General features: G+C 40.6%; 2 protein-coding genes across 3 annotated transcripts; both read left to right on the top strand.

The window, feature by feature from the left end:
* The first annotated feature begins 11,088 nt into the window (after positions 1 to 11,088).
* Positions 11,089 to 20,075, top strand: gdf10b (growth differentiation factor 10b). 2 transcript variants are annotated; one of them, XM_017310645.1, is made up of 4 exons: positions 11,089 to 11,146; positions 13,277 to 13,524; positions 16,977 to 17,878; positions 18,166 to 20,075. In XM_017310645.1, exons 2-4 carry the CDS (start codon positions 13,287 to 13,289, stop codon positions 18,355 to 18,357), a joined length of 1,332 nt encoding a protein of 443 aa, XP_017166134.1. In that variant the 5' UTR covers positions 11,089 to 11,146; positions 13,277 to 13,286; the 3' UTR covers positions 18,358 to 20,075. The 2 variants fall into 2 exon arrangements, with proteins under 2 accessions (XP_017166134.1, XP_008436146.1); XM_008437924.2 differs by lacking the exon at positions 11,089 to 11,146 and having other exon boundaries at positions 13,116 to 13,524.
* Positions 20,076 to 22,251: 2,176 nt separating this feature from the next.
* gdf2 (growth differentiation factor 2) lies at positions 22,252 to 26,638 on the top strand. The gene is made up of 2 exons (XM_008437923.2): positions 22,252 to 22,693; positions 23,654 to 26,638. Exons 1-2 carry the CDS (start codon positions 22,345 to 22,347, stop codon positions 24,553 to 24,555), a joined length of 1,251 nt encoding a protein of 416 aa, XP_008436145.1. The 5' UTR covers positions 22,252 to 22,344; the 3' UTR covers positions 24,556 to 26,638.
* The last annotated feature ends 271 nt before the right edge of the window (positions 26,639 to 26,909 follow it).

Here is a 26,909-nt window from a genome sequence, read left to right as displayed (position 1 = left end):
TTCACAGAATTTAACAGCATGACTACGTGCAAGCTGCAAAGGATTTATTCACGCTGGCAGTGATATGAGAGAGGCCTGTCAACAGAAAACAACAAGATCAGCTTGAATCCATTCTACCTGTCATCGCTCAGCCTGAAACCTGTTTCCCCTAACCCAAGACTTGGAGGGTCAGCATTCTTTTCAAGTCATGTGAGGAAAGAGGTCAAATATTCCCCCCAGAAATGGGACGGAATATCAGGAAGCCAAAACACCATCAGTTGTTGCTGGTTTCGGTCTTTGCTAAGAGTATTCATACAAATTCAATTAAAAACTATTTCACTGATCCCAAAGGGAAATTAAATGCTGTTGTTACTTATTTAATTAAAGGGATATGGCAGATGGTGATGGATGTAGGCAGGAAAGACCTCCTGTTACCGTTAGTGTTAGAACAATTTTGAAGAAGCCTCCTGACTGAAGACACTCTGGTTTTCTGTGTAGAGGATCACTGTTACCCCCAGGAACTGCAGTCATCTGAGTATTTCTATAGCTGACAGGAGAGTGAAAATGAATGGTGAGAGTACAGTCCCCTGTGGGGCTCCTGTGGTTTCTGTATTTGATAGAGTATTCATATGTCATGTTAGCAGATTTTAGATGACAGTCAAACCTGTATTAATGGCTCCATTGGTTGTTTACAACCCACCAATCAAGTTCTTGTCCCTTGGTCATGACTTAACTTGGACTATATCATTGTCCTTCAGAGGTGGGTGAACTTTAGACCCCTCATTTTCAAACTCAGAACCAGGCGGTGTGCTCAAGACATAGCATCACAGGTCTGATGATTTGATTTGATTGTAGACCTTTGACTCAAGACTAACCTTAACCAAGTGCACTGAAGACCAGTTACATATTTGAAGCTTGTGCTTTGGCCAACCCATGCCATAGTACAGACATTCAACAGCAAACAAGGCTCAGATTCAAATCAATGACTCTGCTTTTCTAATAACAACCATCCAAGTGACTTCAACATTAACCTCCTGAGAGCCTGAGAGCTGTGGAGGCTCTCAGGAAAACAAAAACAGAATATTCAAGTAGGCCCTCTTCAAGGAATCAACCAAACACCCCTTCTTTGGTGACAGGACTTCTTCTGTCAAAGAAGGTTGGGTGTCTTTGTGTGCAAATCTCAATCGGTCCTCTTACCTGTTCCATTACTCTTCACACTCCACCACACAGCAGCTGTTTCCATTACAAATGTGAGCAAAACTTTGTCAATATTCTGCTAATATAAAACCAAACAAAAAAAATCTATTTCACAATTGTGGTGTTTCTATTGACTAAGAAAAGTAATTAAAATCACACATGATTAACTTTGTTCAGGCAATAAGTCATTAAAAACATTTCATTTCCTCCTCCCTGTTGTTTTCTTCTTCATGGTTTGTGCCAGTGGTAACATCTGGTTGTTGATCACGTGACTCGTGTGATGCGGGAAAAAAAGTGTTTCTATTGTCCATTTTTTTTCCATCCATTTTCTTTACACCCTTGTCCCTTGGTAGGGTCGGGAGGGGTACTGGTGCCTATCTCCAGCAAACGTTCCGGGTGAGAGGTGGGGTACACCCTGGACAGGTCGCCAGTCTGTCGCAGGACAACACAGAGACACACAACCATGCACACACACACTCACACCTAAGGGCAATTTGGAGAGGCCAATTAACCTAACAGTCATGTTTTTGGACTGTGGGAGGAAACCGGAGTACCTGGAGAAAACCCACGCATGCACAGGGAGAACATGCAAACTCCATGCAGAAAGACCGGGGCCGGGAATCGAACCCATAACCTTCTTGCTGCAAGGCAACAGTTCTACCAACTCCGGCACTGCAGCCCGTTTTTCTATTGTAGTTTTGCAAAATAAACCAATTTTGACACCATGAAAAAAACTCATTCCCCCAAAGTTTTCATCGAAAGCTAGAATCTGTTCAAATTGATGTGTTTCCATTAAGCAAATTTATTTTCCAAATACCGCCTATGGAAATGCAGCTACTGACAGGCTCTCTCTAATGTTGGGTTTTTGAAGATCCGATGAAGGGTTACGCCTCAGTCATTGGGTTTTGCCCACCAGTGTTCCTTCTGTATCTATACATCATACATTCCTTTTGGTTTTCTCATCTCCTTCTGGAGTTTGCAGTTTCAAGCCAAAACCTGAAATTGCCTTGGCTTGAAATGTGATGTTTCCGAGCAATGGTGGTCAATATTAGTGTTCCTTCCTGCAGGTAGTGGTTCCACTCGGTGGACAAGGTTGGGTTGTTGGTTAGGTTTCCTGTTACCTGGCCGACCCCAAGGGCCAGAGCTCCACCACCAGGTGCTTTTCTGGCAAATTTCACTCACAACCCTGGCTCCAGCAGAATGCCCTGGTCTGGAAAAGGTATGTTCTTTGCTATGGTCATCCTTCATCAAGTTTTGTGATTTATCTTTAATCTGACTCGTTCCACAAGACTAACAGGCCCTTTGGAACCCCATCGGGAGACAAAACTCAGAAAAACATCCTCCCTAGGATCACAGGAGATGCTCAAATCCCTCCAACCATGTTTAGGTGGAAGTTCTGATGACATGAAATATTAACATGGAAAAGAAAACACACAGCCACAAACCTTTTTAAACACAGTATGCCTTACAATTCATAATTTACTTTCATTACTCGTGTCTTCTTCAACCCAATCTTCTGTTATTCCTGCTGCCGTGAAAGCCACAGGGAGCCATTAGGTTTAATGTTCTGTCACTGAACAAATCCTGCCTTTTGCTCAACAATTGCACTTGTGAGATTCACTGGTTTCGTCACTTTTTACGGCACAGCGGAACCAGTTAACAAGAGGACAAAGGGGACTGAAAAAGGGTTAAGTCCCTGGTTGAGGTTTGTGCTCTGATTCATTGCTATCACTACTCTCATTTCCCATGGGCCAAAAAGTCCTTAGTATTGGGAGGAGAGCTGAAGGGTTGAGGTGAAATCCAAAACTTTACCACAAGGTTTGCATAAAAAACAACCTCAGACCTCAGATGGGGATTGTTAAAAAAAAAAAAAAGAAGAAGAAATTGCCTGACTCATTTTCGTTTCTTCACCACAACCTTCCTCGAGGCAGGGGTCCGCCAACTTAAAAATTAACATTGATTTAGAAACAACAGAAGCCTTTTGTCTGACAAAGCTCGGATATTTTTTTTCTTTCTTGCTTTTCTTTGGGCTGTTGCACTGCTTGGCTCTGTGCCTTGTTATTTTTCCATGTAAAAAAAACTTGATGGTGAAATAAAGCAGAGGGGCGGGCAGCAGCAGCAGCAATGGGCCGATCCTTTGCCTTTGGCTGCTATCACTCATGAACCCCTCGCTGACGAGCTGAGGTAGAGCAGGACGTCTGTCGATTTCTGTCTTTGCCTGCATCTGTCTTCTTTTCTGCCTCCCCCTCCCATTTCCCCTCCACTGATTCTGGATTGCCTTTTCTTTCTCTACTATAATTTTCTTCTCCTTCATTAAAACTCATTAACCAGATTCTTTTTTTTTTTTCTTCCATTCCTGAAATCAATCTTGTTGGCAAATTCCAATCAGTCCTCCTACGTGTTCCATTACTCTTCACAATCCACCATGCAGAAGCTAACACATTTGCACCGATACAAATGTGTGCAAAATTGTGTTGATATTCTGCAAATGTCGGAAAAAAGCGTCGTACTTGCAGCGTTTCCATTAAATAAGAATTGCTGTTAAAATCACACGTGAATAAGTTGGTTCACGTGATAAGTCATCAAAAAACATGCTATCCCATCATCCTCTAACTTCCTGTCTTCTTCTTCTCGTATGACGTGAGATAAAGTGTCTCCATTGCAAACCAATTTTGGTACAGCCAAATAGAACAACTTCATCCTGGTGGTAAAAATTATTTTTTTTGAAATTGCTGTGTTTCCATTAAGCAAATTTATGTCTGAAATGTCAAATTGTGCAATTATATTGTCAATGGAAACGCATCTACTGACCTGCTCTCTCTGATTTTGGGTTTTTGAAGATCTGATGAAGGGCTTTGCCTCAGGTTTTCCCCACTAGTGTCCTTTACCCATAATATCTATAATACAAAATGCAAAGTTCATAGGATTTCATCTATTGAGGGAAAAGTTGTTGCCCCCATAAATCCAGTGTGCCACTCTACATGCCATCTAGTGCTTGTCATAATGGGCAGTGAATTTTTTTTTAATGTTAATTTGAACATATTTTGATTCTCTATTCTCTGCAGAATATTCATATTTTGCCTCCCTGGAGGGTTTTCCAGCATGGACGGCTAAAGGGTCACCATCCGTTACTCTGTGCTTACAAATCATTTGTATTCCGACAGTCTGTCAATGCCTCCTTTTCCTAAGGACCGCATAGTTCAAAGCTAATAACACTTTGAGGAGACAGAATTCTTATTGACGTGAAATATGATGGCATTTTGAATCTTGAGCTCTTATTACAGCCCTACTAAAAACAATCGTTTTAAAACTCACAGTAAGTGTCAGGATGTGTGCTTACTATAATCAAATGACTTAACAACCCAAATATTTGTTACTTTTTATTTCATAATTAGAAGCTCTTGACAGAAATTAACAGACTGACCATCTCCTTAAACACACCTGACACACAGACAAACAGACGGAGCGAGAGGAAACGGGAGAGACAATTAAAGGTGGAGGTCGAGAGAGACAGAGAGAGAGAAAACAGACAGATGTGGAGTTCAACGGGGGTTTGATAAACAAAGCACTCGGGTTTTTGGAATCCGATCACACCGCATTTAGAGGAGAGGAAGTCAGCAGGTTCAGGACCGGGTCAAGTGGCCGCGAACAGCAACCTGATAGAGAGTGTAGCAAAAGCGTGCGGTGGAAGATTGTGATTACGGAAACAATTGAGTTTGGAAGCAGAAATTGGCTTAACTGGAGTCAGAGCTGGCTCAGTGACACGGCGGTGTGTGTGTGCGTGTTTCAACATTAGCAGAATATTGACAAAATGTTGCCCACATTTGTAACGGAGTAGCTGCAGAGACCAGTCCGCTTCTCTGACACAAATGAATGTTTTTGAGTCGTTTCTTTCTCACGTAGGTTTCGATTTCGTCTCTTTCGTGATAATGGACGCCTTCATTTAAAAACTGCCTTTTTTGCTTGTGCTATGTTTGACTAATATTCATGTTGGTTTGATGCACTGAAACACTGAAGTGCGACAAACATGCAAAAAAAAGAAAAAGAAACTGTTAATCCCGACACAGAAACAAAAAACTAAATTCATTCCATCTATCTGTGACTGGTACTGCAGATGTAGCATGCTTTCTCTGCTACAACATATAGCGTTGCCTTGTGTTTCCTTCCATCACTCCTCTAGTCTCCATAATTCCGTCTTATCTCTCCTCTCTGCGCCTGCTGCCGCCTTCCTCCTGATTTCAGAGACAGGAAACAGTTCACTAACCCTTTTCATCGCCACTCCAGTTGTTCGCCGGGTCATTTTCTTAAAGACCATGACAATTCATACGCAGTGAGCCCGCCATAACGTATTAGCGCTAACATGATGGAGTGTGTGAACGTGGACCACAAATCTGTGACTGTGTAGGGTGAAGGATCTTCCTAAACCCCTTTCAAAAGAGCAAGCATCCCCTCATGGATTTATGAAAGAAGTCCATTTATAGGCATGAGAAAAAGGGCCTGTTTCAACAGACTTTAAGTGCGGCGGCCAAAGAAAACAACGTGCCTGGCCAGAAAAACCGCAGTCAGTAATGCGCCGACTTAATTCCTTTCTCTCGCATGAAAAGAGAATAAAAAGTTCTGAGCTTCCCCGCATAACTCACTGTGTCCGACTCCCGCGCAACTGACAGAGGCGCTGACATACCGAGTATCACTCCGCACGAAAAGCAACCGGAGGCTAAATCACACCGCAGGCGACCCCAGCGGGGTCCAGAGTGCATCACTGTGACATGACAAGCGACTCACGGACAACCGAGCTGAAACGCCGAAAGATGAGAGCGAGAGGGGGGAAGAAAAAAAAAAAACAGCTTACAAAGAAAGATTAATAAAGTAAAGAGGGGGAGGAGGGGCTGGTGCCAGTCGTCAGTCTGTTTGGTCCATTAATGTGGAAAGGAACAGGCTCACTGACAGACAGCTGATGGGAAAATGGCCTCTTCCTGTAGGTTGGTACTTGAAGTGATGTATGGCGGAACGAAGGCAGCGCTCACTTTTCCCAAACTCATCACAGAAATAAACAACACGGGGGTCTTTCTACGTTAAGAGGGAGCTTTTCTTTACAATACAAAGTCCAGCCCAACGAAAGTGTATACATTTCCTCTGAAACATCAACATTTGCTGTACCTATTCAGAGAATGTGACTGCACTAATGTGGGAGCTTGTAAGTGCAAAAGGCTAATGGACCGCTGCTCTTGAACTCCACATAATCCTCTCCAGTTCGGATCTCGTTTGTTCTTTGACTTGTTCCAGAGTCCAGAAACACTGTTGTGTTTTAGGGAAACGAAGGCTTCTATGTTGCCTTCACATATTAGCATGCGTACTACCTCATGATTTCATACTCTTTCCTGATCATCATTTACTAATAAACTTTGTTGACATGGGAGACATTCAGACACATTTTCAGCCTGACAATAAGATCACAGTGACTCTAAGGTTTGTGCTGCACTAAAAAGACTTGAGTCATAAATGTAGTGAGACTGATACTCTCCAGATTCCTGTTGCAAGTTCCTAGTTTTGCACCTGTTTATCCCGGATACCTTCACCTTATGTCCATCTTCTTGGTTCAGGTGAACAACAGCCTCAGTATCAGACGGCGTCAGACTCTACAAGAACTTCACTTTGTCAGAGAGCGGAAACTCAACTCAACAAAAGTGTTTCCCTAATTGGTTCGCTTGAGGAAAGGCGCGTCACGACTAAAATCCATCACGCCGATTGCTGGCCCTATCTGCTGTCGGCCTCATGGAGTGTGGGGGGCTGCTGTGTGCGGGCTGCTGGGGATCTGCTCCACACATGCCAGTTGGATCTCAAGAGAACGGCCAACGCAAACCGGAGAACAACTCGTTGCGGTGGGTTAGTCATCGGCCTCGTTGTCTGCAGTTGGATGATAAATGAGCAGGTTGTCATGTGTGGCTCTGACACTTCTTTGGCAGAGGGTAATGCTGTAGTGTGCCACCAAGATGTAGGGAAAAAAAAAGAAAAAAAATCAACCGTGTGTCCAAGAACCTGTGAGGGCAGTCAGAGAAATATGCTTTGTTTGAGGACTTCTCCATCAGCTAGTTGTCTCTAAAGGGGCAGTATTATGTATTTTCAGCCACTAAGTATAATTTTATAGCACAACCAAGTAACTGAGTTATCTTCGGTTGCTATAAAAATGCTGCATATATGAAATAGGACTTGACTTTGTAATTTTACAACTTTGAAATTGAGCGTCTGTCTCTTTAATTAAGTCCTGCTCTTCACAACATGGCTCCTCTAGTAACCAATTCACAACATTTTTACTGGCGTTGCACTGAGAAGCAGCTCCTATAATGAGCTCTTCTGATGCACATTTCCACCAGGTGTTTGCTAATTGCTACTGGCTAGTCTGAAGGAGCTGAGTGGGAGAGTGGCAGGGGAGGGATGCAGTTTCCAAGCTTCCGAGCTTCCGCCTCACAGAGCCCCTTCCCTTCCAGTCTCCAACTCAGCTCCTTCAGACTAGCCAGTAGCAATTAGCAAACACCTGATGGAACTGCACATGTGCTATTTCTCAGTGAAACTCTGGAAAAAACGTTGTTAAACGGTTAATAGAGGAGCCATGTAGTGACGACTTCCTGAAGGCGGAGTTTTAAAAAAGCAGGAGTTTTTTTAAAGAGACAGAGGCCCAATATTAAGGTGCTAAATTATGAAGTCAAATTGTTTTTAAGTCATGTTTGATACGTGTAGCGTTTTTATAAAATGGTTAATTGATTGTGCTATGAAATGATACTATGTTGCTGGAAAACATGGAATGTGCCATTTTAAGCTAAAGTGGCACAGATATAACATCCAAAATCTAGGCTAAGTTTCATATTGTATTTGCTTGAGAGTGTGTGTGTGTGTGTGTGTGTGTGTGCGTGTGCATGTGTGTGTGTGTGTGTGTGTGTGTGTGTGTGTGTGTGTGTGTGTGTCAGTGAGAGAGAGAGAGATCGCGAAAGCAAGACCTTGGCAGTAGAGAATGGGAAGAAGCCTGAGGCAGTTGCACACTCGAATACACACACCCACATCCAGCATCAGTGAGCATGAATGGTCATTCAGCTGAAGCCAGAAGTATGAAAACAAGTCAAAAGAGGGAAAGCAGGGGTGTGGGGTTGGGGGGTGAAGGATGGGGTTTGATGCCAAAAGAAACACGGTCGGCTCTTCTCTCCTGCTCCCCTGTCCCCATGAAGACCCCGGGCAAATATTCTATGAATAAGAACATTTTTGGGGAAGCTACATTTTAATTTCTCCCTGCAGCTGAGGAGGTAGCAGAGAGGTGACTCATCGATGATGTCATCCAAGTGTAAAATGATAAATTAGTGTGGATGTGTTACTGAGGACAGGAGTGTAGCATAATTATTGGCCTGATGTGTTCTTTCTTTCTTTCTTTGTCAGTGGGCGATCAATAAAAACCAAACAGTTACTGTGATTGTTTCAGAGATCAAAAAACTAAAATTATGCTTAATTTTTTAAGCATGATTCAGTTTAGACGACGATTGCAAGTCTTATTTAACCTAGCAAGAAGTAACACACTCTACAGCTTCAGACATACTGGATTCATGCCGGGGGATCTGCTTTATTTGTTCTGCAAAACAGTTTTGATGATTAAAAAATAAATAAATAAATCTGAGAAATGATTAAAACAACCTGGAGTAGTTCAGTAACCACAGTGGAATGAAGTGCAAGTTACAATTTTTATATATTTCTTTAAAAACAAACAAAAAGGAAAGGAGAACCATACATAATTTTCCTTCCACTTTATAATCATGTATATCTTTGTGTTGGTTTATCATAAAATTGAATTAGAAATATGAAAATGTTTGCACTTTTCTTGTGGTGTTGTTTGCAAAACCCTAGGATGTCCTGCAGCAACATTGCTGATTAGTAAAATATGTCTGCGTATAAAAAATAAAAAACTAGCATCATTATGGAACCGCGGGTCTGCAGGTGTTCGATAATAATGCACAGATATTCACGGATAAATGAGCTGAAGAGACGAGGTGTGGGACAGGCAGTCTGGACACGGTCTTCTGATCTCTGGAAGCAAATTCCCGGTAATGAGGCGGCTTTATGATCATTTCAAATTTATGCTCACTGGATGTAACAATCTTCAATCCTAGAAATGATCAGCCACGTCCATCTAAATGCACTTTAAATGTTTTCTAAATAGCTGTCGCTTACTTTACAACCACTACGCCAGGCGAAACCTGGAGGGGTCTTACAGAGTTTGGTGGGGTACAGGGAGGGGTTGGGTAGAGAGGGTCTCACAAATACTCCAACATGTAGAGCAGTGACTGTCTTCTTGCCTGTCTAAACAATGAGAGAGTGAATGCCAGAATGGTTTCTGGTTCTAAAGTGAAAAACGGTGTCATCCAATCAGTGATGTCTCACATGTCCCACTGGGACCTACATCTTCTGTTTTGTTAATGTTGTGTTTTCTTAAAGTGACAGTATTATGTAAAATAGATTTTACTGAGAAACCGTTCAGCTGTGCAAAACGCTTGGATGGACGTAGCTCCGCCCATGAGATAAAGCTCCTCCTCAGAACTGTTTCCAAACTTCTGCCTCACAGAGCAGCATTGCCCCATAATTCCCCCACTTAACTCCTGCAGACTAGCTACCAGAAATTAGCAAGCCCCTGGTGGAACTGCACATCAGCAGAGTTCATTATAGGAGCTACTTCTCAGTGAAACGCTGGGTTAATAGAGGAGCCATGTTGTGATGACGTCCTGATGGAGGAGCTTCAGAAAGAGCAGGAGTTTTAAAGAGACGGAGACCCAATTTAAAGGTGTTAAATTACAAGGTCAATCTTTTTTAAGACATATTTCAAATAAAGCAATTTTTGTTAACAAATTAAGGTAACATAGTTACTTGATTTTGCTATAAAATGGTACTATGTGGCTGGAAACACATAGCACAGGCCCTCTAATTTGTAATTGTGCTTTGCTAAATATCGTGTTTTTGAATATGTTGTTGTGTTTTTACGTTCGTAGTTGTGTTCAGGGATTTGTTGAAGTGGTTTACACTGTAAAACAGGAACACAACGTGTTCCGTGTGAGATTTGACTTCTTCTGCCAGAGGTGGACTGAGACGTTTTTGTCCATTTGGACTCGTTTAGCTCCAGCAAAGCTGCCAGGTTAAGAGTCAAGATCGGGACGTGATTAGAGAAAACCACAGGCTGGATGTGAAGCACGCTCTCCGATATCAGAGCTCTGCACTTTGTCCCCCCTGCATTCATCTTCGTTGACCTCCTCTGTCAGAAGTTTCTCGGCACCTTAATAACATCAAGCGATGTTCAAAGCACCAAATCCTGGGGGGCTGATTGGTAATCCAGCCTCGCCCTACTGTCAGATTAGCTTCCAGCAGGAAGGACTCTTTGCTCACATGACCACAGGACTTTGGTTTGTGTTTAAAGTGGTTGATCTAATGATTAATGCCTTTTGTTGTTTTCTGCTAAGCAGGAAAAAAACAACCTGATTGATAGTTATTTTTGGCACAACAAAGCCTCCCTGACTCCTTGTCGATTTTCTTGTAGACCACAAAGAGGGAGAGGAGGGAAACAGGCATCAAAAGGAAACTCACAAGAACAACATTTGTTTTTCCTGTCCCATTAAAATCAATTAGACAACTCCACGCTGAGTGATAACAGCTTCTGATTACTCCTTGGGAGGAGACTGATGCTATCGCGCTCTTTTTGCTGAAACGGCATGACAAGTCGTTCTTTTTACCAAATAGGGATTGGGGGGACCCCGGTCTCAGCTCAGTCCTTTATCTCTGATGTGAGACACAGTGGTGTCAAAGAGCGCCTTGTGATCCCCCCACCTCCTCTGCCCCCGGCCCGCTCCGGAGCAGTAGGAGGTATTTTAATGGCCGTCTGACCTGTGGTGGCAGTAACATGCTGCCACGTCTGTCACAGGAAAACCGTTGTGCTGCATCAGAAACCGCAAGTCAACCCGTTGCTTTTCAGCTGCAAAATTTAAAGAAAGGCTAAAGATTTTCTTAACAATATTTATTAATATCCACAGTAACGATGTGTAAAAACTTAAAAACTTTAAACTTTAAACTCTTTTTGTAATTTACAGTAGCATGAGCTCACATGAAAAGAAATTGCTGCAGTTTTCTCAAAGCTAGCATTAGAGCTTCATGAGTTGGCAAGATAAAGTTGGGTTTTAATATTTGTTAGTAATTTTCAACTGCTTAAGGATGAGGCTATTGTCTTGCTACCATGTCCGCGCTAGCATGCTAGCTCACATCTTTTCTTGAACAGAATATTCTCTTACCTTTCCCATAGAGACAGTTGGCTAATGGCTGTACCATTTTGAAACCCTCAGATCATATTAGCCGTTGTATCTTCCCTCATTTACGCCCTAGATTGCCACAAAAATTGATACGTTTGCAAATCAAAAGTTCCTCCATCAACTTAAAAAGTAAAAGGTATATCCCACCCACTGAAAAAGTGTACTCAAAACATTTACACTGATTGTTTCAGCAAGCTAAATCTATACGAGAAGGAAAGTTCAGAAACAATAGAGCACTATTTGTCAGGAAACAAATAGTGCTCTATTTGTTTCCTGACAAATAGAGCACTTTAAACAAATTCCTCTTTTTGAGGAATACAGTAAGAGACACGTTGTCATGTTGCGTCCAATGTCTTTTCGCCTCCAGCTGAAGCTCTGCTCATAAACTGGACTGATTCTGAAGTCTGGAACCAGCAATGAAACTACATGCAAAGATCTCATGTTTTTACAACTCTTAGAAGTTACATAAACTGTGGCTAGCTCGTGGAAAGTGTAAAATTACATGGAGTCAATGTTGTCATGATGAAATCCAATACTCAGTTGTAAACTTTTAGGAAAAATTAAAATTGATGTAGTGTAAAATATCTGTGTGGAAACTGACAGGACAGAGACGTTTCTCCAGTTAGTTTTGGCTTGTTTGTTAACTTTCTCTCTTTTAAGGAGAAAAAAAAAGTCTAATTCATCTCAGTTAACCAATGAGAGACTTCAATCACAATAGAGAGAAAAGTTTCCCTTTAAAGCTATAAAAACTATTTGGCTTTCATGAATATGTAACCTGTAATTCTTTTATATATTAAGCTTCGGTAATGGAATTAAATGATGCAGCAGCAGAAAACCTGTTACTGTGTAAGCTATCGTTTCTCAGTAGCCATGAGTCCAGACCTTCTGCACAAAGTAAATAGCACAAGGTTTTACCAACCTAACACTTTCCTAAATATTGTATCACATTTCAAAAATAAGTGTCAAATAGTAATGAATATTAAGTGAAGATGAACAATAATTATGGCCAACCAAAGTGGTCAATATGTGTTGCCATTACAAATCTGTGCAAATTTTTGTCGCTATTTTGCTAATGTTGAAAAAACACAATTTGGCAGTAGTGGTTCATCCATTACATAAGAACTGAAACTGGAGTTACACGTGAATAAGCCTTTTCACGCAGTATGAAAAATCATGGCAATTTATGTAAATGTTACATAAAATATATTCAGAAATCTGCCATGGCTAGCTAGCACTTATCTTCATTGTTGTTTTCGCCAGTAGTAACATCCGGTTGTTGATCACGTGACTTGTGTAATGCGGAAAAAAGTGTTTCCGTTGCTGTTTTGCTAAATACATTTCTTTCAATGTGGTGGAAAAACCACCTTCACTCTATCGAAAAATGTAGGGTTTTTCAAAATTGGCGTGTTTCCATTAAGCTAAATAATTGTCGTAATTTCAATTAGCACATTGCATGAAAAGCAGCTAATGACAGGAGCCCACTGGGAGCTCTAAACTTCGCATCCAGTCCCTAAGAGCAGCAGTTTACCTAATGGGCTGCCTGGTTCTTGTTGGCTGTTCGCTCAGACGTCACCGCCTGTCATCCAGCAGCATCGCTTCATGCACGCGCCTGGGCCGGGCCGGGCCGGGCCGGGACGGTTCCGGGGCCAGGCTCTCCTCCCACAGCAGAGACAGCCGCGGAGGGCTTCATTATCTGTAAAACCGGCTGGACGTCTGACTGAAAACACGCGGCTCCGTGTTTCACTCTACTTACTGTAACTGCATTCATCCCTCAGATCGTCACTTATGGCGACTTGGCTTTTTCACATCTGGAGTTTGTTGGTGATCCTCGCGCCCGGCGGGGCTCACCTCGCGCGCCAAGTTGCCGGCGCGCGGCCGGAGGTGGATGAGCGCGTCTCTGCTCGGGAGAGAGCGAGCCGGGACGCGGTGTCCGGCAACATGTTCAAGCTGTACGAGAGGTACAGCGAGGAGCCGCGGAGCCAGGCGGCGGGAAACACCGTGAGGAGCTTCAAAGCTGTCCCGAGTGAGTCACTGATTCACGCATTCATTTCTGTCGGTGAACTCCTGGTCCAACCTATTTCTGTTCATTTTGAGAATTGGATTATTTGGATTTTGCGAAACAACATTTGTGTCTTTAAAGCACTGAAGATGTCAATATGAACTGTTTACAGAGCTTTCTTAAGTATTCACTCCCTTTCAACCTGTCTCACCTTACAGACGAAAACTAACGTATTTTATGAGGTTTTAAAATATAGAAAAAACACAAAAATGACACAACACACCATTATGAATAGGAAAATGATTGTTCACATTTTATTTACTAATAAAAACCTAGTGTACATTAGTTGCCAACCTCCGTTATTCTGATGCTCCTAAATTGAATGCAGCAAACTGTTTCCAGAAGTTAGTAAATAGAGTCAGTGTGTGTGTTATTTCTCCATCCATTGGCTCTGTGATGGCTGTAGAGGCAGCGTTAGAGCAAAACCAGCATCATGAAGACCAAACACAGCAGACACATCAGGGAGAAATCTGAAGCAGATTAATGCAAATAATATTCCAAGCGCTGAACATCTCACAGACAGGCCTGCCGCAGGAACGCATTTTACTGGACTATAAAAACTGTCCCAGAAATTATTGTGAGAAAATGTAATATTGTCATTTTGAGACCATTTTCAACAAATATAATATGACAGCGGATCTGGAAAACATTTAAAATATCCAGATAAGTAAATAAATAAAACAATAGAAACAACAACAACTACGATGGATTATGAAGTCTTGGTAACTAAAAATGCATTTAAAAAAATATTTAGACTGGGAAAACAGGCAAAAGTGGCAGGTAGTGCAAACTAACTCCTTTCAATGTATTATCTGAAAAAATGGAAAATAGCGCAGTTAGTATTGAACTGACTGACCAGGCATCAATCAAAAAAAAAAAAAAAAAGCAGACTAGATGCATATGGTAATTTTAGAGGAGCTGCAGAGATCTGGACAACTACGACTGGTGCTATAAGCAAACCTGGTCTCTATAGAAATCCCACATGGTTTGATATTTTTGGCCTAGATGTAAATCCTGACCTGACATCACCTGTGGCAGCACACTGTGGGGTCGTCGGATAGAGCTGAATACATGAAAATATTGTGGATGCTTCAAAACACTTGAGACTGGGCTGTAGGTTCACCTTTCAACAGGGCAGCGACCCTAAACATACAACCAGAGGTACAGCAAAAGGGTTTAGGCTAAATGTATGTGTTGCAACGACCTAGTCAAAGCCTAGATTTACATCCAAGTAAGAATCTGTGGCAAAATTTTAAAATTTCTGTTTACAGATACTGAAACTAAGTCTGACTTAGTTTCAGTCTCCTGATGTGCAAAGCAGGTAGAGGCGCAGTCCTGGAGGACTTGCAGCTGTATTTGCACCGATTTAGTTTAGTTTATCCAGCACCAATTCACAACACGTGTCATCTCAAAGCTCCAGAAAGTGTTGGTGTGAATAAAAATTCACACTATTCAGTTTTTTATTTGTAAAAACTATTTTAAAACCAAGCACTATTTTCCTTCCACTTCACAATTTTTGCTCTATACTTTGTGTTTGTGGTATAAAATTTCATCAAGAAGTTTAATGACAAAACGTGAATCTGACCATTTATCACCCCCAGGGAAAAATAGCTGCAAATCATTTATATACACACTAAAAAGATTCCAGAAATAAGTGAAATATATATTTTCAAGCATCTATTCTATACTATGCTTTAAATAGTATAGATTGAGAATGAAGTTCATCTGGGGTTTTAGTTTTTAAATTAAAAGGTGCGTTAAGCACAATTGCATTCACTTTGTAGTCGCTTTAAAAGGATAAAAGTATCAAACTAAAGGGTCAAGTTGGACTTTAAAGGTGCAATCAAAATGCTTTATGGAAAGTTAGTTGTTTTTGGGGGTTTTTCTTTGTTGTATTTTATGGCCGTGAACACTGAGTGTTGATGTACCGTCCATCTCACAGCAGTAGCCAGCCTCCCTTCGGGCTACATGTCTTCACCTCAGTGCTCCGACTGCGTCATGATTTACTGAACAGAGCGACTTAAAGAGTCAAATGCTGTTACCTCCTCAGTAGATGTAGCAGCCGAGGTGTTAGACAAGCGCCTATTATCACAGCCAGACACCGGCTGCACAGCAACAAAAAAAAAAAAGTAGAGCCTCAGGAATAACTTTTTCTCAAATAAGCACTTCCATATGCCTGCGAGAGACCTACTGGACTGGTCCAATGTTTGTCTTTCAGACTGTGGTGGAAGTGCGGGAGACGAGGCTGAACTTCAAGAGTATAGCTATCAGGGATGAGGTTTTTGGTCATGCATAAGGCAAGCACTTAACCGTGCAGCGCTTAATATTTTCCATGCTGCTCTGCTCAGATGTGTTGAGAAACATGTTGTGGTGAGTGGGGTTTTTTCTCTGGTTACTGTTTCTCATTTACCGCAAACCTGTCAGAAGAGATGACAAAGGACGAGATAAAACAGATAACAGGTTCCAGGAAATGCTCATTTTAGGTTTCGCATCTGTTTAAGAGAATATCCGTTTGAGGTGAAAAGATATTTTTGATTGTGTTTCTTTGTCTCAAATGAAAAAAGCAGCTAAGAAAGAGCAGCATCAGCTGTCGTGAGCTTTGGGTCTGTGTTAGATTCTCACCGTGTGATAAGCTTTAAGTAAAAATACAGCTATTACAATTACAGCAATAACATAAAAACAAAAAATATATATATTTATCAGATTTTTAAACAGTAACAATTATTCCTGCTGCTGCTTAAATAATCAAATGTAGCCTGTATCACTCAATTAAGTTTATTTGTATAGCACATTTCAGCAACAAGGTAGTTCAAAGTGCTTTACGTCACAAAAACATAAAAACACAAAATACATTCAACAATTGTGAATACCACTTACAGACATTGAATCTTGTCAAGTGCCATCATTAAAATCATCAGCACACAGGAAATATGTTGGTCAATGTTGTATTTATTATGGTTGAAAAGCAGCTATAATCAAGTGTGTTCTTAGTCTTGATTTCAGAGGAGTGGAGGATGCTCCTTCAGTTTATGCACTGTGACTCTGAGTTTTTTTGGGGGGGTGGAATTTCTCCAGAGTCCCAAATATCTTTTTCTAAGGGAAAAGTCGATTAGTCTTTTTAGCTAGCTGGGTGGCAGTGCTAAGTAACAGGTGGGAGAATAGCAGTGCTTTAATGAATCGATCCCTTGCTCTTACTCTAATTCGATACAGCTGTCAGTCTGGGACTTTTTCTAGCAGGTCGTTAAGAAGTATTTAAACCATATGAATGGTGCTATAGAAAAATGTAGTAATTTTGAAAGCATTACCTTTTATACTTTGACACCAGTAATCAATCCAACACTAGCTGTCACATGTGATTTTCAAGTTGATGAGAATTTTCTTGCCACCCTGCTGATTTGCCTTTTCATTTCTTTCAGGAGTTTTGCCCAGCAAAGAGTTGTTCCAGTTCAATCTGTCCTCAATTCAAAACTCAGAGATCATCCTTTCTGCCTCTTTCCACTTCCTTAACAAGCGGCCCCGTCACCATCAGAGGCCATGGCATTTGAGAAAGCCTCGCCACCTAGCCATCGGAGTCCGTCATTTGCCCTCCTCGCAGCTCCTCTTCTATGGATCTTCTTCAAATTCGGGTTTTGCAATACCTCTTGGAAACATTAGTCTTATGTCTCTAAAGAAAGGCTCTTGGCAAACCAGAGATGTGACCACAGTGGTGAGACAGGCCAGGGATGTCAATGAGCTTGTGATCACTGTGGAGGTTGATGTGGGATTTGAGGCAGCAAGGATTCAACAGAGAGGTCCGCTCAGCCATGAGCAGCTGTCTGCGGCCAACCTGCCGTACATCCTGGTATATGCTGACGATCAAGCTATAGATGAGCCAAACAGTGTTGCCTTGTCACTTCAGAGGTATGGGCCTTTTCCTGTCGGGGACGACGCATCTGCCTCCACTTCGGCTTCAAGGATCCGGAGAGAGCTACAGCTCCAGATTGAAACCAATGACATTCCAGAGGTTCATTTCAGCACCTTGAAAAACCATGAACTCTGGCAAAACACGTACTTCCCAGCTAAAGCAAAAGCTGAAGTCAAAAATGGGAGAAAGCATGGCCAGGTGGGCAGTGAGGCCATGAGCAAGCCTCAGGTTTTAAATTTTGATGAACGGACAATGAAAAAGGCGAGAAGGAGACAGTGGAGCGAGCCCAGGGTTTGCTCCAGACGCTACCTCAGAGTGGACTTCGCTGATATTGGCTGGAGTGAATGGGTGTTGGCACCAAAGTCTTTTGATGCCTACTACTGTGCCGGGACATGTGGATTCCCCATACCTAAAGTAAGTCATGGGAACTTTAAGATAAAGTCTCTCTAGAGGTTTATTTTAGCAATTATCTGTTGGGTGGTAGGGTGGCAATGATTATATCTACAGGAAGCATTTAAGACTTAAGAATTTCTTGTGATGCCAGTTGAGTCTAAGAGTTGACCTGTTACTGAACTGAGGAAGAAGATAGATCCTTGATTTGCCCCCGGCTGTGATCGTGTATTTTAGATGCTTATTTTGGGAATTCTGTGTTGTTCAGTTAAGTGCTAATTGCTCCTTTTTTCTACACTTGATTCCTTTAGTTGGCACATCCCTCTAATCATGCCACCATCCAGAGTATCGTCCGAGCCGTAGGGATCGTCCCAGGGATCCCGGAACCATGTTGCGTTCCAGACAAGATGAATTCCCTAAGTGTCCTCTTCCTGGACCCGGATAGAAACATGGTTCTGAAGGTCTACCCTGGAATGTCCGTGGATACGTGCGGCTGTCGATAGGACCACCCAATCCTCCAAGAAGTGTGATGATTGAAAAACAGAGAGAAAGTCTGTACTGTTGACGCTGAATGTGCAGGAAACCACGTCAGAGGGAAGAACTGAGAAATGGCCTTTTTTTATCATAATTGTTCTTGTTTGTTTTCTGACCTGACTGAACGTTGCCTTAAAGCATGCTGCTCTATTAACAGTTTTTAAAGCTAATGTTTATCACTTATTCTGTTTTCATTTATTTCTATACATTCCTTAAAGAAAGGCTGAGGCAGTTCCCTAAAAAAAACATGTTCAAATCTTTTTTGTTGGCTTCCTGGATGTTGATGAGGGTTCTTTTTTTGGGCAAAATATATAAAGTGATTTTGTCTTAGCTCAAACTTTAGGCCTTAACTCAAGTGGACCTGGTTTTTGTAGGGTCACCTCAGACTCTTCAGGAACGACCCTGTGCAGGAAACTCCGCTGTTAGCCATTTGTGTGTGGTTGAAGACGAGCCGGGTTTCAGCAGCTTTCCTCTCTTGGCTTCATCTTTCATTTTAAGAACTCAACTTTTAGTCAAGCTGACAAGCTGCAACCTTACGGAGAGCATCAGAAACTGAAGCTGCAGAATGCTCAACTTGTGTCAAGTTAACCATCTGTTGTCATTTCTGTGGTGTGGTGCTGTTTTATCATGAATAATGCATCATAATCTCTTTAAAACCAGCTCCAATAGCATTGTTTCTGTGTTTTTCATATAAAGGATGGTCTTCCATTGACTGTTCAAGCATGTTAATGTTTGTGCAGTTGTAGCGTCTGAGTCCTAGGGTGAAAAACGGTGTGATGCTGCCCTCTGCTGTGCAAGCCGATGAACTGAGGAATGAAAAACTTGGTGCGGTTGTTCCGGATTTCCTTTCAAATGTAGCCCATAAACAAACTTGTACAGGTACTGATGTGTAAAATAATAATGGATTTTAAACAATAACTAAAATGTCCAATGTGTGTATTCACAAGTATGTGACTATAAAATGTAATTAAATTGTATTACAGTAACATGTATACTCGAACAGATTATATGGTAAGTTTATGGAAGAAAAGGTTGACTTGTATATACAGTCAATGGTAACTGTTGACGTTATATAAAATTGATGACTGTAAAGCTAATAATTCTAATATCTTTTTTTTTTAAATACACTATTATGAATTAAGTGAGGATTGTGATTGTGTTTTTCATTTGAACAAATCTGTTTGAAACTACAGTGTGAATCTGGAAACAAAGCGTATTCAGTTTATTCCTATCTATATTTTTTAGGGATTTTTGAAAATATTAATATTTTTGTTAATTTAGATCCGTTAAAACTATATTTTAAAAAAACAAATCATAAACCCAAACCACACAATGTCCCCAGCTTGAAACCCATTCATTGAGAGAAAGCATGGAGCTCCAGTCACACTACTGTTTGTTTTTATATAATAGACACAAAAAAACACACAGCTTGTGCAGGTTGGAAAATTAATTGGGTTTTGTGAAACATCAATTCATGCAATGTTTTCAATGTGCATATTGCTTTTGCTGTGTTTCCACTCTGAATAGTTCATTAGTATTGGAATCAAAGGTGTGAAATTCAGTGTTTTGCTGTATCGCTTCTTTTCCCAATACATAACTGTCTTCTTTTACCATTATTGTCAATATTTAATATATTGAAGGATCTTCTCTAGTATCCCAGAATTAAACTGAAATGTCTATGAACACTCTAGTTGGTCAAGTAATTATTAACTAAGTAATCAAAACTAAGTCAAACTCACATTTAGCTTTAAGGACCCTGCATGCTGAGTTGAGTGAATATAATCTTGTGTGGTTCTTTTGCATCCAAATGCAAAAACAAGAACAATAATCTAAAGACAAAATATTTTTAATGAAATGTAACAGCCTGAATTCTAAATGGAAATTATCTGTAAATCATTTTAGATTAAAAACATAAAACAAGGTTCTGTTTTAAAATTCAAAAAAACATCTGAATATCTGTAGGATAATTTACTTAAACATATTCACTGCAATAACAATCTCCTTCTAATACATAATTATTGGAGACAATCAAATCTTGTTGCAGTGAAACCGCAGTCAAGTTGGTCCCCCGCCTTCTTCAAATCAGACAAAATTGGTGTCACACGTCTGCTGGTTTTGTGCAGCAACATTTTTTGTTTGTGCTGCTTTGGCTTTGAAGATATTAATGAAAGATTAAAAGTAATTTTGATTTAGTGAAAGTAAGGTTGGGGACTAGCTGACCTTTTGACCTTTAAACTTTCATTAATATCTTCAAAGCCAAAGCAGCACAAACAAAAATGCCTGCTGCACAAACGTAGTCGAGTTGATTGACACCCATTTTGTCTGATTTGAAGAAGGTAGGGGGCCAACTTCACTGAGGTGTTGACATACGACACCACCCACATTTCTCATATTGTTTTTTTTTTTCACTTTAATTTCCCTCCATGCCTGCAGTAATTGCTGTACTTGTGCCAGTGCATTTTGTTGTCTCCTTTCACGAATGAATAACTCCATAGAGGGAAAATTACAAAAATCTTGAAAAGGCCCCATTGGGAGCATTTTTAAAAAGCTCAGCGTGAACCAAGTACTAAGTGACGAGAGTAAAAGACTTTAACTCTCAGAGGGGAGGGCATCCTTCACAAAAACCTCCATCTATTGATAAACCCATCCGATGTGCTGATAGTGCAACAGTCCATAACTGCTGATAACATTGAGGTTGTTGTTTTCAAAGCGAGGTAAAGTTAGTTTTGCCTGTCAAACAAATGTAGGCCAAAAGGTTTTGTCATAGTCTCATCTGATCAGAATAAATAAATCATTTAAATAATTCAATCTGAATAGTACATGTAGGTATATTGGGATCAAAGGTGTAGAATCAACAGTGTACTCTTGCGCCATAAAGTTTTGCCCATTTTCTCATGTTTCTGCTCTGATGAATTATAATGAGCCTTTTGGTTTCTTCTCTGAAATGAGTTCTCAGATCTGGGCGGCCATCTTTTACGAGGTTTTTATCTGTAGCATACATTTCTTCTACTATCAGATGTTAAAACGAATGTGTTCTACAGCAGCGTTTTCATTAAATACGCGTGCAAAAACTGTCAATATAACGCTAACGTAAAAAATATATATATATTTTGCAGTTACGCTGAGTAAATAAGAAATGCAATTAAGTTAATTCATGCAATAAGTCATTAAAAAACAACTTGATCCTCCAATTACTTCCTGTCGTCTGGTTGTTAATCATGTGTCTCGTGTGACGTGGAAAAAAGTGTTTCCATAGCAGTTTTGCTAAATTAACCAATTACGATATGGGCCTCCACACACCAAAAAAACCCACCTGATCATAAAACCAGCACATTTTACTGAAAAGCAAAATTGGTGCGTTTCCATTATTATATTCAGTGTCAGTCTAGCTGGAAAGCCGTGTTGATTAGTTAGTTTGTGCTTCTGTCGTACTATTTTCATTTTTAGACTCTGGTCTCAAGGCTCAAGATACCAGTTTATAACCTAAACTGTTTTAATCTTCTCATCTTAATCCCTGATCCGTCTGCTGTGTTTCAACACACTTTTCAGAAGAAGAAGTTGGAACTTGTTACGAGGTGCCATGTTCCTCCAGCTATTTCTCTCTGGTTGATGTGAATATGAAGCTGGGAAAAAGGCACTTTGTGGAAATGTCCGCTTGTCAAAAACCTCACATTTTCCAGTGCTTCCCTCATTATCACTGTGGAGTGTTTACAGTGTCTTCATTAGCAGACAGCCTCCAGAAGATAACGGAGCTTTAAAAAGGCATCAATGATGGTGATAAGCAGGCCGAGCTACTTTTTTTCGGTTGACGCCAGTCCCTCTGTTTACTCTTGGAGCATGGGAGAGGATAACAGGACCGTCATTCTTGTGCTGGGGAACGCCGTTTTCAAACTTTCCAACCGCAAACTCTCACTTCAGAAGCTAAAGTTGTCGCCTGCTAAAACTCTTTTATCAAAATGAAGATATCCGGGACCTTCCTGCTCCAGACGTGCGTGACTCTGGTGGTCTCCATCGCCTCCTGCACCTGCAAGCCTCTCAGTAACAACTCCCAAAGCGAAGATCTGGAGAGGCTCCACTTGGAGCTTTCGGAGGATGTGTTGGAGGAAGAAGACAAGGAGGCACAAATGGAGGACTTTTTGGAAAGCATGAAGGAAGGTTTCCTGAGGCAACTCAACCTTTCAGACGTGCCACAGGAGGATCGCAAGATCTCACCTTCTCAGTTCATGGTGGAGCTGTACAACAAGTACTCCTCAAACAGGTCGGCGGTCCCTCAGTTTGATGTCATACGAAGCTTCGCCGTCCAAGGTACCGACAGTGATGACGTGTCCTGCATCTCTGATGCAAACAAGACCAGAAAAATGGAGATGTGGCTAATTGTCCCCATTGTTGTTGGTTGTTTTTTTTGTTGCTAGACGCAGTTAGGAGAATATTATTTGCTCTGAGAAAATACTGGCATGGAAGGAGTTTGTTAAATTAATGAAAGTAAATTGCAAAGTAAGGTTAAAAAAGGATAAGTGGAGGTGAAAGGGCAACGGAAGCTGCAAACTGAGAAGCTGTTATACTGGAGTGTGGGACTGAGCTGGGAGTGTTTTTTTCTTTTGTTTTTATTTCAAGTTCAAGAAATGTTTTAGAACCAAATCTCAATTGATATAAACTTTGATTTAAAAAAAAAAAGTCAGATACAGAGAGTACAAAATAAATACAAATTGAATGAATATTTATTTATTTACTTGTTTATAATACAAATAAATAAGTATTTCTGAAATACTTATTGAAAAATGGTTATTTAGAAATGTAAAAAATTAAAGAAGTATATGGCTGTCTTAGGAATTCTGTAAACAAGCAAAAATATATATTTAAATATTTACTTGAGTTTATTTGATTTCATACTTTGGCACCCATTTCCTTCTTAATTTACTCATTTAGTAATTAAAATAAAAATAAAAATTCAACATAAAATTATTGAGAAAAAAATGTCAACAAAAAATTGACATATTTATTGACTTGCTTGTTTATTTTCATGCTTAACCTACAAATGAATAAATATTTTCAGATGGTCTTGCTTATTAATTTTTTTATCTATTTAAAAAGGGATTCGTTTGTTCATTTTATTATATGCGTTTCTTTATAAAAATCTAAATACGTAAATAAATGTGTTTGGTAAATAAAATAAATGCACAATGTGATTTAGTATTTTTTTTCTACAGACTAAATAAATAAACAAACTTTTTATTTATTTATTTATTTATTTTGTATCTTTAATAGATGTCATGACAATCGGCCCAAAGTCAAGGTTCCGGCTGCAGTTCAACGTCAGCATCCCGAGCCACGAACAGATCATCACCGCTGAGCTGCAGCTCTTCTTCTTCCCAGACACCTGGTCAAATGGAACGTCGCAGAGTTTCAAAGCCGCAGTCAACGTCTACGAAGCTGACGGCGACAACTCCACCTCGTCTTCACGTCCGCTGGACAGCGAAGACGTGTCGGCCTCGCAGAGCACGTGGGCCACGTTTGATGTGACGGCAGCCATTCGAAGCGGGACTGGGTCGGGCCGTGGCGCCACAGCACTCGACGTAGCGGTGGACAGGGAGGCCTGCGACAGAGCAGAGGAGGGAGCGGGCTGTCTGAACATGAGCGCGTCTGTCGGAGACGATTCCGCAGCTGCTTTAATAATCTTCTCAGATGACTTTAACAGCAGGAGGAGGGAGAGACAGAAAGAGCTCAGAGAGATGGCCCTCCATGAGGAAGACCCTTTCCTTCACACGGGGGCCGACTGGGACAGAGGCCATCGAGCGCCGCGCGAGACCCCCCGCGTTCGGCGCCCGCGGCGAACAAAACGGAAGGCGGACGGGGAGTACTGCCGCAGAACCTCGCTCAGGGTCAGCTTCAAAGACATCGGCTGGAACAGCTGGATCGTGGCGCCCCCGGAGTACGACGCCTTCGAGTGCAGAGGGGTGTGTTCCTACCCGCTGACGGACGAGTCCACCCCGTCGAGGCACGCCATCATCCAGACGCTGCTGAACCTCAGGGACCCCAAGAAGGCCAACATGGCTTGCTGCGTGCCCATAAAACTGGACCCCATAACGGTCATGTACAAGGAGAACGGGCGCATCACTATCAGATACCTTTATGAGGAAATGAAGGTGGCGGAGTGCGGTTGCAGGTAGTGGGAAAAGAGTCGGGATAAAGCAGGTGGAAGAGGTGATTTCTGTTGTGTTTTAAACACAGTTTATGCCAGAAAGGTTAAAGGTTAAGCAGCTGTTGACTTGTGCTTACATTAAGAGGAATGTTAAGGTATTCTCTATCAACACAATAGCATGTAAAGTAGCATTGAAATAGCTGACATGCAGCTTTATCAGCCTCTGAAGCTGCATTTTCTTTTGAATATTTTTTGATCTTCTCTACAAAAAAATCCACAAATACTGAACCACAAACAGATGGGTTTCCACTGTAATGTCTTCAACACTCCTTTAATTAAGGGATTGCACTTTCAGCATTGGATTTCATTTGCCATTACCTTTTTGTTAAATTCAAATAAAGAATTATTATTGGTAAGTAATTATTTTATAGCATTTGAAATGACACCAAGTTGCAGGAAACCAAAAGACAGACACTTTTTGCATTAAGTATCTCAGACTTGTCAATTGTGTATAACAATATTGTCCTCATCCCTGTTGACTAAAAAGCCTCCCCAGAGGATGATTATGCCATGTTTCACTGAGCAGATGATATTTTTTCATTATTCTGTGTAACGTTTTTGCCCCACACATGAACCATAGATTTAGGTAGAACATTGTATATCTACATTGAACAGTGGTCACATTGTTCATAATTAATTTAATCTGGAACCTAACCTTTAAATTTTGAACCTAAACTTCCTCCCTGTTCAGGATCCTGTTTGTTCTCTAACAAACCACTGAGGCCAGAAACAGAAATGGATTTACACTGAAATTAAATCTCATACAGGTGGACTCAGTTTACTAAATAGGTAGTTTATGGTGGTCTATAACATAAAAATCTCAAAATACATTAAAGTTTGTGGCTTTGATGTGTCAAAATGTGAAAAGTTTCCAAAGGTATGAATATGTTCTCATTTGTAGGGTTTAATCTGAGGTTGTATTTAATATCTGACAAGAATCCTGTTTTTTTTTGTTGTTTTTTTTACCAACTTCCAGTAAAAGCTTATAGTAGCAATAATAAAGTGAAAGGGTAAATACTGAATAACTGATTTTTAGGCATCATAATGGCTCAATTTGTACATTAACTGGTAAATAGAAATGTGTTTAATAGTAATATAAACTTTATCAGTAGCCTGTAAATAACTGCTTTCATGTATTTGAATAAGTTATGCTATACATAGATGATGGATGCTTGTCTCTAATCGATTATACCAATACAATTATACAGTTTTGCTTCAAAATTCCCCTAAATTTGTAATGAGTCTTCAATCTCATTTCCTGCTTCTCATGTCACGACTTTTACAAAAAAAGGTAATGTAAACAACATTAAAATAAAATTACACCACCCCATGTTTGACTATGATTCGTTTCCTGGAGGTACTTTGGATGTTCTTCTATGACCTGTAGGATTTTCCACTGTTTTCTTGGAGTCATTTCCAAAGGGTGGCCCTTCACCAATGTTTCTGTTTCAGTTTTTATTGCACATACTGTTAGATTTGTAAACAGTTGAAGTCAGTGACACCGGCTTATCAGAAGTGGGAAGGGGACATGATTGCGCAAACACTTGGACATCCTGTATTTGGGGCCCATAATGAATCTTGTTTAAGAATAGCATCAGAACCCAGACCAACACCATTTAAATGTAGGCAAAGCACCAAGAGAAAGGACACATTCCATGAAATCAAAATTAAAAATCATGGAGGCCCTCTACACAGGAATTAGATTTTCATACTGTAAGATGCAAACCAAGCTATTTTACTCATCTAAACAGGGCCATCAGTCTAAGTTCTGAATCAAAAGCTTTGAGGGAAAGAGTCATCACCAGGTGCAAACTGGCCAATCAGAAGGAAGCTTCACAAAATATGTGGTTTAAGTCACTCCCCATAAACGGAGGCATGGAGTCCAGGTAACATTTTATTCCTACCTCATTCTTAGCACCAGAGAGAAAACCCAAAAGTGCCAATACCTGCATCTCCCTTGTTCATATAATTACCATATAAAAACTAAATTTGCATAATGGAAACATGGCAATTTCGAAAAAAACTCTTGTTATTCAATAAAAAGTTTTGATGCTGAGGTGGTTTTTCGAGCCATATCAAAATTGGTTTATTCTGCAAATTTGCTATAGAAACACTTTTTTTCCGCATCACATACGTCACATGACCAACATCACATGATGTTGCCACTGGCGCAAACCAAGAAGAAAAAGACACCAGGAAGTAGTTGGAGGATGATGTCGTGACATGTTTTTTAATGACTTAACATGTGAACAAACTTATTCAAGTGTGATTTCATTTGCATTTGTGATCTAATGAAAACACCACACTTGCAAAATTGTGTTT

This window comes from Poecilia reticulata, linkage group LG19 (assembly GCF_000633615.1).
Source record: "Poecilia reticulata strain Guanapo linkage group LG19, Guppy_female_1.0+MT, whole genome shotgun sequence".
In the NCBI taxonomy this organism is placed as follows: domain Eukaryota; kingdom Metazoa; phylum Chordata; class Actinopteri; order Cyprinodontiformes; family Poeciliidae; genus Poecilia; species Poecilia reticulata.
This window is presented reverse-complemented; position numbering and strand designations above follow the sequence as displayed.